Source organism: Cottoperca gobio, chromosome 10 (genome assembly GCF_900634415.1).
Source record: "Cottoperca gobio chromosome 10, fCotGob3.1, whole genome shotgun sequence".
Taxonomy (NCBI): Eukaryota; Metazoa; Chordata; class Actinopteri; order Perciformes; family Bovichtidae; genus Cottoperca; species Cottoperca gobio.
In genome coordinates, this window is record NC_041364.1 from 7,327,995 (window position 1) to 7,343,677 (window position 15,683).

Sequence of the window (15,683 nt, forward strand, 5' to 3'; positions counted from 1 at the left end):
GCATTTTAGTATATTAAAAGATGGGTTTCATCAGCTGTGTGAGCCTCCACATGTTGGGGATGTGCAGCCCCTCCCCCTCCCATCCTCCTTCAGTTATAAATGCCACTGGGAAATCTCTCCAGCTGGATTCTTACAGAAGTAGTCAACAGTCTGTGTACAGTGAACATGTAATTAGAAGCTGTAGACTGCTTAGCTGTGATGATTAATGTCTTCCATTTGCTAAATGCACCTATATGAATATGGATTGAGGTGTCAGCTCCCATCCTTCACAGTATAAATCACATCCTCTGATAGCATATGTTTGTTTTCCTGTTACCTACAGGTCATTTCCAGCAGCCATAATCTTTTTCTTCCATTAGCCATTCGCTAACTTCTTTGAGCGGTTTATGCAATTAGTGTTTTCCATTTTATATATATGGTATTTGCCCTTGGTTAGTCTTCCATAGTTCTGGCTTTCTCCTCTGGCTACTCCCTTACAGTTAATAACTACTAATCGTTGCTGCTTATAGAGGAAATAAGGTTTGGTGACTTTCTCATTTTGCCCTAGGCCGTGGCACAATAGCAGTTAGTGCATTAAAAGAGAGACATGAAAAGCCAAAGCCAAAGGCCAGCGGGTGAGTCAGTGTGGGCTTGGCCCCAGTTATGGTCCATCTGTGCCTTAAACCAAAGAATAAAAGCTACTGGGGTTTTGCTGTCAATCTGTATAGTGAAGTGAGGTTTTCAGTCCAGGAGAGGTAAAGCAAATTGTCACACAGAAAATGACACACACACACACACACACACACACACACACACACACACACACACACACACACACACACACACACACACACACACACACGGCACTCTACATGACCCATATTTTGGACATGACAGTGAGGAGGAAGGAAGTTGTAGGCATAGCCGCTGGCCTGTTTCGCTTGATCAAGCTGCTGGCTGGAACCAACAGCGTCATGACAAAGACACCAGGGAGTTGGGTCTACCAGGGATTCTCTGAATCATACCCTTAAGGTATGCAGCTTAACAATGCTTTGTGAAATGCTAGTTTCTCCTTTCACTCATGCTGCTAACATAGAATTTCCCTTTATCTAAAAAGGTAGAAGTTGTTTTTTTACCCTTTGAGAACTTTGACTGCACGGTTTAAGGAAATTAACAAATGTGTAATAAAAAGATTCTGTAAGGATGGTTTCAGAGGCAAAAGCCAGTTTAGCCAATCACTGTTGATCTTAACAAAGGCCTGATGGCTGAAACCGTATTACCCATGTGATCACTTTATCCACTACTACTACTAGTAACTGCTTTGATGTTAACATGTGGAGATGTGTTTAAGTCAGTGCAACGTTCCCCATCCTGAGCACCTAAAACAATGCGAGTAAAGCTCTTTTTAAATATTGTACAACAGTAAACACCAGCTAACACGTTTTTTAAAATACACATTACACAGTGTTTTGAAATGACACAAAACGTCCTCCCAGGTGGTTCCTTCCACTACTACTGTATGTAATGTTTGAAAAAGTAGAGCATTTGAAGACTAGGCATTTGACAGATGTTCTGTCTGAGAGGAACACGTTCCTGCATTTGTTTAAGGATGAGCCAGTTTCTTTGTGAGTGATATATTATGGGATGTTTGTATCCTTACTTAGGCTAGCAGGTCAAAGCCTTCCAGGATTCACAGGGATTTGTTTTTGTATGATTTTGTGTAATATGCCTTACACTGTAGACACATATTACAAAGATTAAACACATATCTAAAATGTCTCAGGGATTACTGGAGGAATTAATGACAACAGCATAACCCGGTTTCATTAACACAGTCCTTGACACATTTATCGACTGTACAACCCATTTATTGAAAAGCAAAACATCTCTCATCCCAAGAGGATCACAGGATTTGACACACTATTTGCTCGAAACAATGTGGGCGTCTTGTGGGGACACACAGACAAATGGAGGGAGACTGAGTGGTCAAGCACCAAAGTGAGAGAAAGAATACATTCAGGACTCACACACGGTCTGTTCAACATGATAAAGAGATGCGTCTCAAGCCCTGTTATGGATGGTTAGGAAGCTCTGAGCCTAGTGTGTGGCCTGAGATAACCATGAACAAAGTATGGCCATGCATGACTAATAGTGTGTGCGTCACCAGCTACAAAAACACGATAAAATCCCGTCTTTTGAACATCGTGGCAGACATCCAAGTTGTGTCCTCCAAAGAGCCATAATGAAATGTCAGAACGCATTCTTCTTGACCACGATGTCTGCTGACTTTTACTCGATGTCAATGTGACTTCAAAATGTTACGTCACTAAGACTAAGGCATTGAATTATTAGGATTACCAAAAATACAATACTGTGTATGGCAATCCAAATAAATTGAAAAAATTAAGTGAGCAATTATACAATTCTTTGCTATATTCCCTAGAGATCTGCGATAGAATAAGAAAATGACTATTAAACATTAAACGTTACTGTTAATAATTAATAATCAGCCTGCAACTAACATGAATCTGTCGTTTCAGGGGAAGACAAATGCCTGGCAGGCCGTTGATTGAATCAAGTAAGAGGGGAAGAGTTAATGCGAGGCTCAAGATAACATCTAATAGACTCAGATAAATATGGCTCGGACTACATTCTGAAACATTTTGTGCAGAGCCTGCCATACTGTTAATATGTTATCCTATTTCCATCCGCTTAATTAAAAGAGGCGCAATACAAGGGTGTCTGCTTTTGCGTCTGCTTATGCATTGAACCACTGACTACTAAATAACATACACAGCACTTTCAATAAAAAGGTATAGCAGCAGGAACCCAATTACATTATATAAGTTGTCTTAAAAAATAACTGTGTGCTGCAAATTAATGCATATTAAATGGGCTATGTCCAAAATGAGGCTTACTTATTTCTTTCTCAGTTCTAGGAATCAACACAGACAGTGATTCTTTTTCTTCAATGCCAGTAACAATTCAAATACGGAGGAGCTTATGTCAAATATTTTACACCTAAATAAGGTGTATTCTACAACAGTGCTATTGATTGTAAACTGCAGACAGCAATTATTATGAAAAAACATTCTTTGTGGAGTCAAAACTGCAAAAATAATTATCTCTATGAAGCTGTTCACCAATGCAGCCCAAACTATCCTTGGGCTTTGCAACAACAGTTTTCAAAGCTCTGAAGCAAACTGTTGTATTCTGTTAAGAAAAGCTTGATTTGGCTGCTGTCATGGTTGTTTTCTTCTTCTACTTGAGCACACTATGATATCATTATTACAGCACTTCAACTGTCAAGGACAACTAGTCATCTCACTAATGTAGGGAGAAAAGTTGTCCAGTGATCCAGAGGTCAGAGCACAAGGGATTTGTGGAAGTACATTATCTGTGGTGTTTTACCCTTGAAGCATCTTTGCACTGTGTATGAAAGGAAGTCACCTGCAGGCCACTCATGGCAAACAGCCCACTTATATCACAAAGTGTCAAATAATGGACACCTACAGTATGTCAAACCATCAATACAGAGCTATTTCTATGGAAACTGACTGTGGAAAGACCCTATTGGATTCTCTTCATGTTACAGTGTAGACATATTAATGTCAAGTAGGTAAACATTCAATGGCACATACTCTGCCTCAAACACAAAGCAAACTGTGGTTAGGTTTAATTCAAGATTAATTCGGTTCTTCCTGTAGTTTGTGAGAGTTGTGCACCCTAACATCAGAAACAAATACATTCAGTGTGTAGAGGAATTACACCGGCTCTTGCATTGTATCCAACATGGACCACTCTCATTTCATGCTCCTGGAGAGGAGAGACCCCCTTACTGCCATTGTGTTATCTTACGAACACAGCTGTAATCCCCCTCAACGACCCTCTCGACCCCCTTTAACCGCCCGACAAACTCTGCTTCACTGGTCATGTGTGACTTCGGTTCCAGTAAAATACAGGAAGAGGGACGATTTGTTTGTGGTTGTGGCTTTTATTTTCACTGCTGCTAGGCCTCGGTGTTCTTATGAGTGACCTGGGTGTTACTTAGTGCCACCTTTAAGAGGATCACAGTTTGTGAGCCAAACAGAAGCTTTTTTAATCAGTGAAATGTTACATGCCATTCATGGGATTTGCTCTTCAGTGTAGATAATGAGTTAATTTGTTTTTTTATAAACAAACATGTTTTTAATTCCAACTTGTTTGTAATATTGGATGTTATTCCCCCCCCCCAAGTTCTATAGTTATTCGCTAGCACTGTGTCGAACTCTTACATCTTACTTACTTACTCTTACTGCTGGTAGATTAGACTCTTGTGCTTTAGGTGATTTGTATGCATTTGAATCCAAGAGTCTAACATAAAAATATAATCCATTTGTTTTAATATAGGCAGACCATCCCAGAAGAGAGTTCATTTAGGGCCATTGAAGGATCACATTTAGATATCAGCCAAAATGTCAAAAATGTAAGCCAATGGATTTGGGTAAGGTGTAAACTTTACTTTAAGATCATGATTAATACGTGCAGTATGCTCCACTAGTGATGCTTTAGCCTGCAGTATTTGGCTGATAAATTACAGGCCTCTGTAATTACTGATGTATTGCTGTAGGGTCATTCTTAATGGTTCAGTTAATGGTTCAGTTTTGATTCAATTACGAAGCAAAGCTAGTTTAACTTCACTGTCCACTGTTGATTTTTGTCCAACATAAATTATGACGTCTGGTTTTTTGAATTTTCCTTCTCCCCAAAAGTGAAGTTTAATCACCGTGGACTGTAGGGTCAGAGTTAATGACATAATGGTGGGTTTCATAACGGGCCCCCACTTCATGTTCCTCATTGCAGAGAACATAATGACCTACAGCAGTGAACCTCAGAGCCAAAGTGCTGCTTCAGTCAATAAGTGGCCATTTTAATCTGAACAAGAGCAGAGAGGTCCACTTAATTGCATTACCTTACCACTGTGCCACTTTTTGTTACCTAGATATTGACTCAAACCGTATGCTGCGTTGGTTTGATCTTGAAGAACGTGTTTGTAGGCACATCCGTGGTATATATAACCCCAGTGAAATCACCTGAAGCCTGAACATATACAGTGCTCCCACATCAGCAATCTGCTTGATCTTCTTCTTGTAGCCAGAGCAATACAATTAATCTTTGACTATACAGTAGCTGTTGTGACTGAAGGAAGTGCAGATATGTCTTTTTGCAAACTCTCAGCCGAGTAGTCAGTAGTGATAACAGAACAGCTCGCAGTGCTAGTATAAAAGATGTGTTATGGGACTTTCCTCAGAGATACACAAATGTGTGTCCGTGCACATTTAGCTGAAAGCTTGTGAAATCCAAAACCTATGCTTAAGCGTCTGATTCAACATTATTTGTTATGTTGTGAGGAGCAGACATTTAAACTGGAACATTTGAATGTTCAGAGTTTCCAAGAAAAAATATTCACTCTCTTACGCTGAAAACACAGCAGGCAGCAGGGAAGTGTGGCTCACTGCATTAACAAGAAGACATTCTTTGTTACATAACCTTTGTATTATGTTAAGGGACAATTTGACCCATTTCAGTTTTTGAGTTGACCAAAGTTCTGGTGAACTCGTCATTTTCTTCAGGAAATTTTGTGACTTTTCCTCATTTAGGGTCATGAACTGGGGTGTAATATCTGAACACTTAGATGTGTAGTGGAAGGTCTGTGCATAGTTTGTATACAAAGATGATGTTGCAGGTCATTTTGACCCAGACACTGTGATGTGGGTAGGTAGCTGTTCAGATCCCAAAGAGAACATGTCTCTTTGATGCACTTTATTTTGATTGTATTTGTCTACATATTTTGCATTTGCATTTGGCTCTGAACTCCCATTAAGAACCAGGTGTGTGTGTGAATTAGGAGGAGGAGTTAGCTTTCTCACGCTTGTCCTTGTCAGTGTTGTAATGTCATCTCTCTGAGAGACACAATAAAAAATGAGCTCCAAAAGATTTACAACTGAAGACGCTTCATCACAGATTCTGGACTGTGATAGTGATGTAGAGGAAGAGGTTTCAGAGACCGAGGACAATACTATTGACGATCCCGATTATGAATTTTCCTACGATGAAGATGACTCAGAGGACGATCCTGCCGTAGTCTCTCCATCAGATGAAAACCAAGGACTGCAGCAATCCTCGACAGAAGTGACATGTGCATCTAAAGATGGTAACATAAAGTGGTCAACATCACCACACCAAAGCCGAGGCAGACTGTCATCTTCCAATGTCATCAAGATTTGCTGCCACACGAGTTGATGATATTCAATCAGCATTTCAGCTCTTCATATCCCCACCAATAGAGAGGATCATACTGGACATGACCAACTTGGAGGGGAGGCGTGTATGTCAAGAGACATGGAAGCCACATGAATCAGATTGACTTGCATGCAGACATTGTAATCCTGGTATTAGCCGCAGTGTGCAAGTCAAGGGGAGAAGCAGCTGCCAGTCTGTGGGATGAAGAGAAGGGAAGGCGAGCAACAATGTCTCTGGAGTCATTTCACCTGATATCTCGGGTGATCCGATTTGACAACCGTGACACCAGAGCTGGTCGACGTGAAAGAGACAAACTTGCTGCGATCAGAGATGTCTGGGATAAAATAGACGTTCTTATTGGTTTCACCTGGTTCTTTGACTGTTTTGAGTGTATTTACACAGTAAGGGTCAATATGACCCTAAACCTAATTAACGTGAATTGTTTTTCAACATAATACAAGGGTTATAGGAGTCACAGGACTATGTTTATTGAGTACTCTCTTGCTAAAAGTTAAATTATCCCCAACTTTTAGTTTGGCCGCACTTCGCTGCAGAATCAAAACGTCGGCAGCTCGTTGAGCATTTATACATTGCATAAAGGTTTGTTGCTGGCCACACTTCGCCGTTACGCTGGTGTGTTTTCAGTGTTATAGCTCTGTTTTGGTCACATCTTGCTTTTTAGCTGCTAAATGCTCTACTTATAAGACCTGTTTCACTAAAAACAGCTACCTGCGCATGAAAACTATGCTGGCGACAGCGGTGGGAGTGAACAGTAAAGACCATAGCACCAAAACAGTGAGCTGAAAGATGCTAAAAAGTTAGAGCTGAGGGGAACTGCAGAGTATTAATTATGTGTGTATTGTCACTATGAGGGCTCCCTTTCACATTATACATTACTAATTTAATCCATTATCAATATGAACATATCGCTTAATCTTTCATTTGATTCATTTGTGACTAACAGTACCCTCTTTCCTCTTTCCTCACCCAGATTCTTCAGATAATCTTGGATTAAATCTACTTGCAGTTTGCAGGCTAGAACAGTTTGTGGCCATGAGGTGGTAAATCTAACTCCATGCTTTCCTTTTACCTCTCTCATAACATTTTGTCCTGCATGTCTGTGAAGCGAGTGATGTGCAGGAGGCACAAAAAACACATTTGATTTTAGCCTCTGTGAATAAATGCCTGAAAGGTTTTGGTGGTTCCCTGCATGACCAATGTACAATGTTGCATTTGAATGCGCTTCAAGCATAACATTAGCTGGCTACGTATCTGTGGGGATTAAAAGTTTACCCTGAGTTGATGCCCATCAGTTACACTTCATGATGCATTTATTATTCAGTGGCTTGGGGTATTGATTTCAGCTGGCAGCAGAGGCATGTCACACACTTATGGTTTAGTGTGGGCAAGGAATAGGCTAGGAGGGACACCCATTTCTCTTTCATGAGGAATAATAACATTTTCGTGAGATGTCTATGACTATAGCTTTTAAATTTATGGTATGATGTATAATAAGAGAAAAGATGATTGGCATATTTCAGGGATATGCACCCTGAGGACAAGCATCAGGATCACAGTGAAAATAACTGTTTTTAGATGTGGCAAAGGAGGTTGTTATGCACTTTTCATATAACAGACACAGGAAAATGTTGTGGTTTGATCGAAATGGGCAGCAAACCATCAGTCTCAACTCTCAGCCCGAGGTGTCAGCCTAACACTGAAGGCTGACTGCTGAGACCATCAGTAGGCTGTCACCTCCACCATACATCCAAACACAAATCTAATGTCGACTGAAGCATTGGGTGGATCTGTGTCAGACACTGCTTTCTTGTCAGGGGTTTTAAAGTGTGGCCAACTTTGTGCCAACTCCCTTTTTTAAAGTAAAAGTTTCTCACAAATATCTATAATCAGGAGGGAAGTTAGATCCAGACATTCCTACTGAGAATGAACAAAGACAAACTACAATTAAATCTTCAACATATCCTCTTACCAGCGCAAGAATATTTGTATTCTTTGTATCATATTCCGTAGTCTTCATATTTCAATACTAAGTATACCACTACTGTTCATGGTGGCGCTGGAAGTGGGGAGCAAACCGTCTGTTCGACTCTTGTCACCAGCTTGGCACTCATTTTTTAGTCATTAACTCACGTAAACATCCCATCTGTCCTCCTTTCACGCTTCCTTTTTTGTCAGCACTCCTCGCTGCTTTAGTCTGTGTATCAGCCAAGTGTGCAGGGATTTCCTGTGTTTTTTTGTAAAGGATAAAAGAGCCCTAAAAATGTCTGACAGTCTAACTCAAGATGAAATCTCAGTAACATTCAGTTGATACTTTTTTCACACTGATGTGTACAAAAAAACAAAAAAACTAATTAAACCCTGCATGTGAATTCAAGATTTAGTTTTTTCATTTTCTCATGTACACAGCAGTGCGACAAGAAAGTATCTAAAAATATACAGCCCATCGAAAACAATTCCCTTAAGAATGTGAAGCATGTCTGTTTTTTTGCACGTTTTTTAATCTTAGTTTTCTGCAGCTACATGTGACACTTATTGTTTCAAATGCAACAATATAAATTCAAATTGGTACGCAAAGGTTTTCGCCACTGATCAAATTCTCACCCAAGTTTTTTACATTCATTATTTTTTATGGGACAAGCCACATTTGGTTGTGAAACATTTAAACTGAAGGCACACACTCTTCCCCTCTACTGTTTACTAGCCTCCAGATATTACTTTCCTGTTGCAGATACTTCCAAAGCAGCTGGGACAACCACCACATTTTAATTAAAAGCTATCACAGAAAGCTTGTGTCCTCGCCCAACAACTGAGCTTTTGAAGTTTGGACGGGCTAAATTGTGTTTGCTTATTTCCAGAGTGTTTCCTGTAAACACTTTTTACGCTGTTCATCAGGTGTTTCCTAGAATGGCCTCAAAAGAAAACAATTTGATACAAATCATTTGAATGGGAGGTTTTGAGCACATATTGGCATGGCCAGGTTTTTAAGTTTTGGGCTCTTACTCGTTAAGAAGCCCTTACTTGACTTGATGCACCATAAATCCTGCAAAGTGGCACAGCAAACGTCATCTTCATGACAAAGAGACTACTCCATGGGCTAATTGGTAAACAAATATGGCTGGCAAGCTAACTGCTAAGATGCTGCCAGTGCTAGTTAGTCTCAATAGCTCTCTGAACTTGTTCTTTTCCCTGTAGGCTACTGGGCAGTTTACTCTCTTCTGTTATGATGTTCTCACAATTGTACATACTATTATGAAATAATGAGTTATTTAAGACTTCAGTTCAAAGGGACAACACTATGAAGTCAGTTTACTATTGGACGATGCCTTGACTTTGTGCATCAAAGTTCACACAAATTGAACTTAACACAACAAATGTGTGCAGGTTTACTTCATTCAAGCACAGCCACTGTATGCACTTCATATCATTAGTATTTGAGGAAAGATGATCTGCTGCCGCATCTATCCCACTAAACCTGCAACCATTTGCCTTAAAATGAGAAGTGTTCAGTAGAAGAGTTCACTCTGTCCCAGCCCCAATCCTTCTTGCACTACAATACTCTCTGACCTGCAATATTTTAACTGTGTAGTAGCTGAGAAAAAGCTCAAACTGGGAGCAAAATGAGTGTTATGTTGTAGGATGCCGCTGATATAATGCTTGACAACAGCTGATATGGGATATAAATGGTCATCATTCTACTATTTACAAACTATCATAGAATAGTATGCAAGAAAAGTTGTTTTGCTTCCTGCTATAAGAGGACACAGGGATAAACAGGGATTTGAAACCGAAAATAATGAGCTCTCAGCCTTAAACACAGATTTTGGGACATTGGTGGAAACTGGAGGCTTTTTTCTTTTATTCTGAAATTTGACATTTTATGATGGTGACCATTTTTCTGTTATTAAACACAATTGTAGTAACACTATACACATCTTTGTGTAATCCGCAAATCCCAATTAGTCTTAAATGTTCAAACTTTTAGGTTTCCCTGTAAGCACAGTGACAGCATATTGAAACAATTCCACATATTTAGAACCAAATATGAGAAACAGAATATGACTGAGCAAGAGCCTTTGGATTTTCTCTGAAGTAGAAACTAACTTTCCTTTTTATATCCCTGAAGGGATTAGAGGATTTTTTCAAACTAATGTTTATCTCCAGAGATGTCAGTCATATTTGTTTATTTAGATAATTCCACTACTGACCCACTTTCTGAGGATTTGATGACTTTAACGAACGCCATTATCTACTTTAATTAATTTGTTACAGTTGCCTTCCCCCAAATGTACCTCTCTCTTTCAAATACACACACAAACACATGCACACATACTATCCAGTGGACGCCCAATAACCATACTTACGAGGACCCAGCTCCAGTGAACAATAAGACTTCTTCTGTGATATTGACTAATGATCTTTCACTGACTGGAGGCAAGGACAACAGGGATCCTTGGTGCGATTTTCTGCCCTTCACTTCATTGCAATTCACTATGCTTCACTCTCAATTTGCCAATGAGCAGACACACATCAGATGACAAGAGGGATGTGGATACATTTGCACAATTTGTGTGTCCGCTGTTGTTCTCTCTACATCCTGGTGAAGTCAGCACGCATGACCATTTAGAGCTAAATAAAAAATTGTCATAGTACAGTGAAAATAACCTCTCAATGTATAAATCTTAGGGCAGCAGTGTACTAGAAACAAAATCAAACGTGCATAAATCCAAACTGCTGTTTAAAAGCCCACTGTGAACAAATGCAAGTAGCACAACTTGAGTTCTGCTTGTTAATGACACTCCACACCAGATGGAGCAGCTTGCAAATCAGAGTTAACTATACGTCAAGTATTTTTAGTCCACAACTGAGTGCTTAAAACTTCCACTACACCTTAAATGACCAAAGACTACCATGTACTGAGCGAAATCTGGCTTTGAATGATTGGTTATTTTATAACTTATCATTTGATCAGGTATTTCCCAATATAGAATTTGTATTTTTGCAAGTTTAAGAGCTTAATTTAATCAAACTTGTACAGCTGATTCTGGCAAAGCAACTGCACAAAAGCCCTGCACTGTAAATATGTATGTGTTGTGACTATTAAGCCTCTTTCACTGCCAACATTTTGACTTGTCAGAGTAGAAAAGTGCAGCTGTTACCAAGGCCGTAAAGTAAGACTTGTAGCACAGTCTGGCAGTGCATGGATTATGCCTTCACGCCATTCAAACACACTAAATGTGTGCAGAAGTGCTTATTATATTAATAGACTGTATATAAGAAGTGAATGTTGTCACAGTGAAGTACGGTGAGAATACGGTTTTCAAGCCTTGAGTTTGACATTTCGGCCGTCACTATCTTGGATTTTGAGCGTCTACTTCTTGTTTTTTTGGAATCAGAATTCACACGAGAGGTTGGAGTACAACCGAACTCTACTAAAATAACTAAAATGTTACAATGAACTTTCATGAATTGAGAACACACTCTGAAAAGGTTTCTGTTCTTAGACAAAAACATGGTGAACCCCTAGACCGGACAACACAGGGTGGTGGTGGTGGCCTAGGTGGTCTAGTGGTACGGTTGTGCGTTCAAGATCAGTGCTGCCACCATTGTGCCCATGCGCAAGGTACTTAACCCCAAGTTGCTCTTGGGGGACTCTCCCTGTGGATACTTCACTGTAAGTCGCTCTGGATAAGAGCGTCCGCTAAATGACCTGTAATAATGTAATGTAACACTAATGTAGCAACTTGTCCCTGCTTTATCGTCCATTTTACTCTAAATGGGACCATAATTTACTAAATGAAAATCATGCTGTTTGAAAAGGTCCAAGGCCTGGAAGTGGACCCTTCTTCTTTTCAAAACATTTGTCTTCCCCACCAAATACGGCCTTCATGACAATTCAGGGCACTCTTTAACTGAGATAATTAATCAAATGAGAAGTCGGGTAATTTTCTCATAGCACGCACACAATCTGATTTCTTTTTGCAACTAGTGGAGTCCCCCACCCTGTATGCTTGCAAGTTTAAGGCACTTCTGCATTGGCTTCACTTTTCAGACCCTGAAGTTGTCGCTTAATTATGTATTGTGTAATAGTGAGTGCCACCCATAGACTGTATAAAATATGGACGTAGTCTTCGTGACATCACCCATAGGTTTCTAAATATCCGTTGGTGAAATTGAGGCGAAGCAGCAGAGCCGACTGCACGCACCTGACATTCACACCCTCAATACAATTTAACCAGGTGAGTTAAATAACAATTCACCCCCATACCATTGTCATGAAGGAGAATATTAGCTATGGAGACAAGGTTTGTACCAGGCTGTAAACATGTCTGTTTATGATATTTCTGCTGTAAAGTTGGGCATTTTAAAATGGGGGCCTAATGGAGCCAGCCTCACGTAATTGTTGCCCCCTCCTGACCTTGAGTGCAACACATGAAGATACCCATACTGGCTCCAACAGTGTGATGAACATTGAGAACTTTTTGTTGTTGAATAAAACGTGGTTTGTAGAAAAACATGATCTCTAAGTATAAAGTATCAAAAAGTATTTTTTTTTTAGTAAATACTGTCACCAAAACTTGGTAAGCAGCCCCACAACACAAATGAAAAATGCAACCAATCGGGAGTCAGCTTTTGCAGGCAACGGTGAACTGGGAAAAGTGAAGCAAAAAGGACATTTCAGCTCGTTCCACTAACAAACTTGTGCAAACTGCAACGGCTGCAACATCTCGATTTGACAATAAAAATAAACACTTTCACTGCACAAATGCTCTAATTTTAATATATTTCCTATCATATTGCTCCCTTGAAAGTCCCTTAACAATCCTGTTGAAAAAACGTACATGCAACTAATCTCGGTGGCAGATTAGGTTCAGGAGATGTTCAATCAGAACCGACTGAAGTCTTTCTTCTTCACACAAACACACACAGATCTCCTCACACTCAGCCTCCACCTTCTCAGACTATGAACTTTATTTATTACATCCTTTATTCCTGTTTTTCATTTCTTCATGTCGACTACCATTCAGCCCGAAACATATCATACCAATCCAGTGTGTGCACTATTTTACATGATAATCTGTTTTCCACTTCCTGTCTCTCTCACCCACCGTCCCCCCTCTCTCCATATCATCTCCTCTTTCCTATCTAAAACATTTCTGTCCATCTCCTGGCCCCGTCCTCCACTTTACTAATCTCCCGACCGCCTCTGGCTGAATGAATCACCCATTCAATTTCTTGTTCGCATTTCTCTCTATCCCAGTTTGCTGCTCCATTCCCATTTTCACCCTCAGTCTCCCCCCCACCTCTCCACACCTTCATCAAATTCTGCCTGTCTTGTACACCTGCCCTCCTCTTCCTCCTCGATCCTTTCCTTTCCTTTCCTCTCTTGCTGCCTACATGGTGAGCAGAGAGGCTGGTAGGAGAGCATATCATTTCTGAGAGGAGGTGCTGTCAGTTGACTGCTCTCCAGGCGAAGAGCTGCTCTCCTCGCCCCTGGGTTCACGGAGTCATGGCTCTGTTCCGCTTCAGGATTATGCAGATCTTAATTCCCTTTCGCTCACACCTGAGGTTGGCAGGCCATGAAATAAGGAAAGTGCTCACTGCAAATAAAAGTTTTTGCCACCAAGAAGGATAGAGAGGGGGAGCAAGGAAGGGAGGAAGGAAGAGAGACAAGGGAGCTTGGCTGCTGGTGGATGAGCGAGGGAAGGGAAGAGAGACATGAGGTGTGTGGTAGGCGAGAATGAGAGAAAAACGGAAAGAGAGAGGGAGGTGTTTTTGTTTTGTTTGTCCCCGTACACACTGAATGGAGTTTGCCCCCTTTTCCTAATAATAATGAATAAACTCGGCACATGCATTGGAGTCTGAATGTCCCCCTTTAACCTCGCTCCAAATGCCACCAATAAGTCCTGCAATACAAGCAGGAATTCCACAGGTAGTTTGCGACCAGAACAGGTTTTTTCTGGGCACTAAGACAACAGTGTTTTATATCAGATGCCATATTCTTTTTAAAGTTAATTGTTTGTATGGCTTATTAAAAAAATGTGCATGCGCTGCCAGTTTACAAACTGCGACCATGATATTAAATTGTGGTTTTTTTTGTGCGAGTTGTCGATGAGCGATCCCAATTTGCGTAAAAATAAATATCATGCCCACGTCCGCTCACATGCCTCCCGCTTTGTAACATGTTTCCCCCCACGTTCAGTAACATTGTATTAAATGGCAGCAACACGTGATAAATAGATAATTAGACTGAGGTGGGTTAAATCCGTTCCTTCGCCTCAATACAAACAAAACACAAACAACGAATAATGATATAGAGAGCTGCATACGTATCAAGTCAAAAAGTGGATGAAATGACAGATGATATGAAAAGCAAGTAGCGTCTACTCTTACGGTCGAAAAAGTTAATGCCAAGAAAATGAGAGAGAAAATAACTCGCACAAACAGATAATTAAAAGGTTAGTGCGCCTCACCTGATAAAGCCTCCTTGGAAAAAGCAGAAAGACAAGACATACAGAATCCAAATGACCTGTGGGAGCATCCTCTGCTTTAAAATATCCCCTCAGTCCCGCTGAATAACTTGCAGAAAATTAATTTCGAAAATCAGCAAATCCACTGAGCAGTTTGTGAGACTGGGCTGAAGGAGGAAGGCATCGTCTCTCTCAGTGATCCAAGCTTGTCTTTGGGGAAACTTCTCCCCCTCCCACCAAGTCCAGAGGGCTGCACACATCCACACAGCAGGCTCTCTGCTTCAGGCGGCTGGACAGCACTGGTCAGTCAGTCAGTATGTAAGTGCTCGTGTTGGAGGGGAGTGTCGGATTGCGTGTCAGTGTGTTATTTTTGACAGTGTGGTTTCGCCTGCTTGTTTTTTTTTTTCTTCTTCTCCTGTGTTTTCCCTCCTCGCTCCAAAAAAAAATTAAATAGGGGGGTGAGGATTTAAAGGAACGGCAGCTTTTGTTTTGATGACTGCCTCATGTGTAATTAGGCTTAATTAAGATGGAGGGAGTGATGGCTGGGATGATGAGCTAAATTGTAGTGTTGAATACATTCTGGTGATGACCAATCTGCAGGGAAACGCATCCAAATAAACATTACAGTTCGGAGGATACGTTGGAGGAGGAGGTCTTCATGAAGATAAGATGTCTATGTGTGTGTAGGAGTGTAGCATAGAGTAGGGTTTTGTAATGGGCTCAACACGGGGCTAGAAAGTTTTAGATATTCTTTGTTGACCGAGTCAGTTTTTCCTTTTATAAGCTCTGTATGCCTCTTAGGCCAGAGCATGTTGAAATAGTTTGTAAAAGTATGCAATACACTGTAAAGCTGCACTTATCGATTAAAATAAATAAATAAAAACAAGTCCAACTCAAAGAGAATTATAGCTCAGCTTTGCAGTTCCCCTCAAC

General features: G+C 40.5%; 1 protein-coding gene across 2 annotated transcripts in view; it reads right to left on the reverse strand.

Moving 5' to 3' along the window:
• Positions 1 to 15,062, reverse strand: part of glra4a (glycine receptor, alpha 4a) — a 41,259-nt gene extending 26,197 nt beyond the window's left edge. For both annotated transcript variants that reach the window (XM_029441444.1, XM_029441443.1), the window contains exon 1: positions 14,754 to 15,062. In XM_029441444.1, the coding sequence (XP_029297304.1) occupies positions 14,754 to 14,821 (68 nt within the window). In that variant the 5' untranslated portion in view covers positions 14,822 to 15,062. The remainder of the gene's footprint in view (positions 1 to 14,753) is intronic.
• Between the last annotated feature and the right edge of the window lie 621 nt (positions 15,063 to 15,683).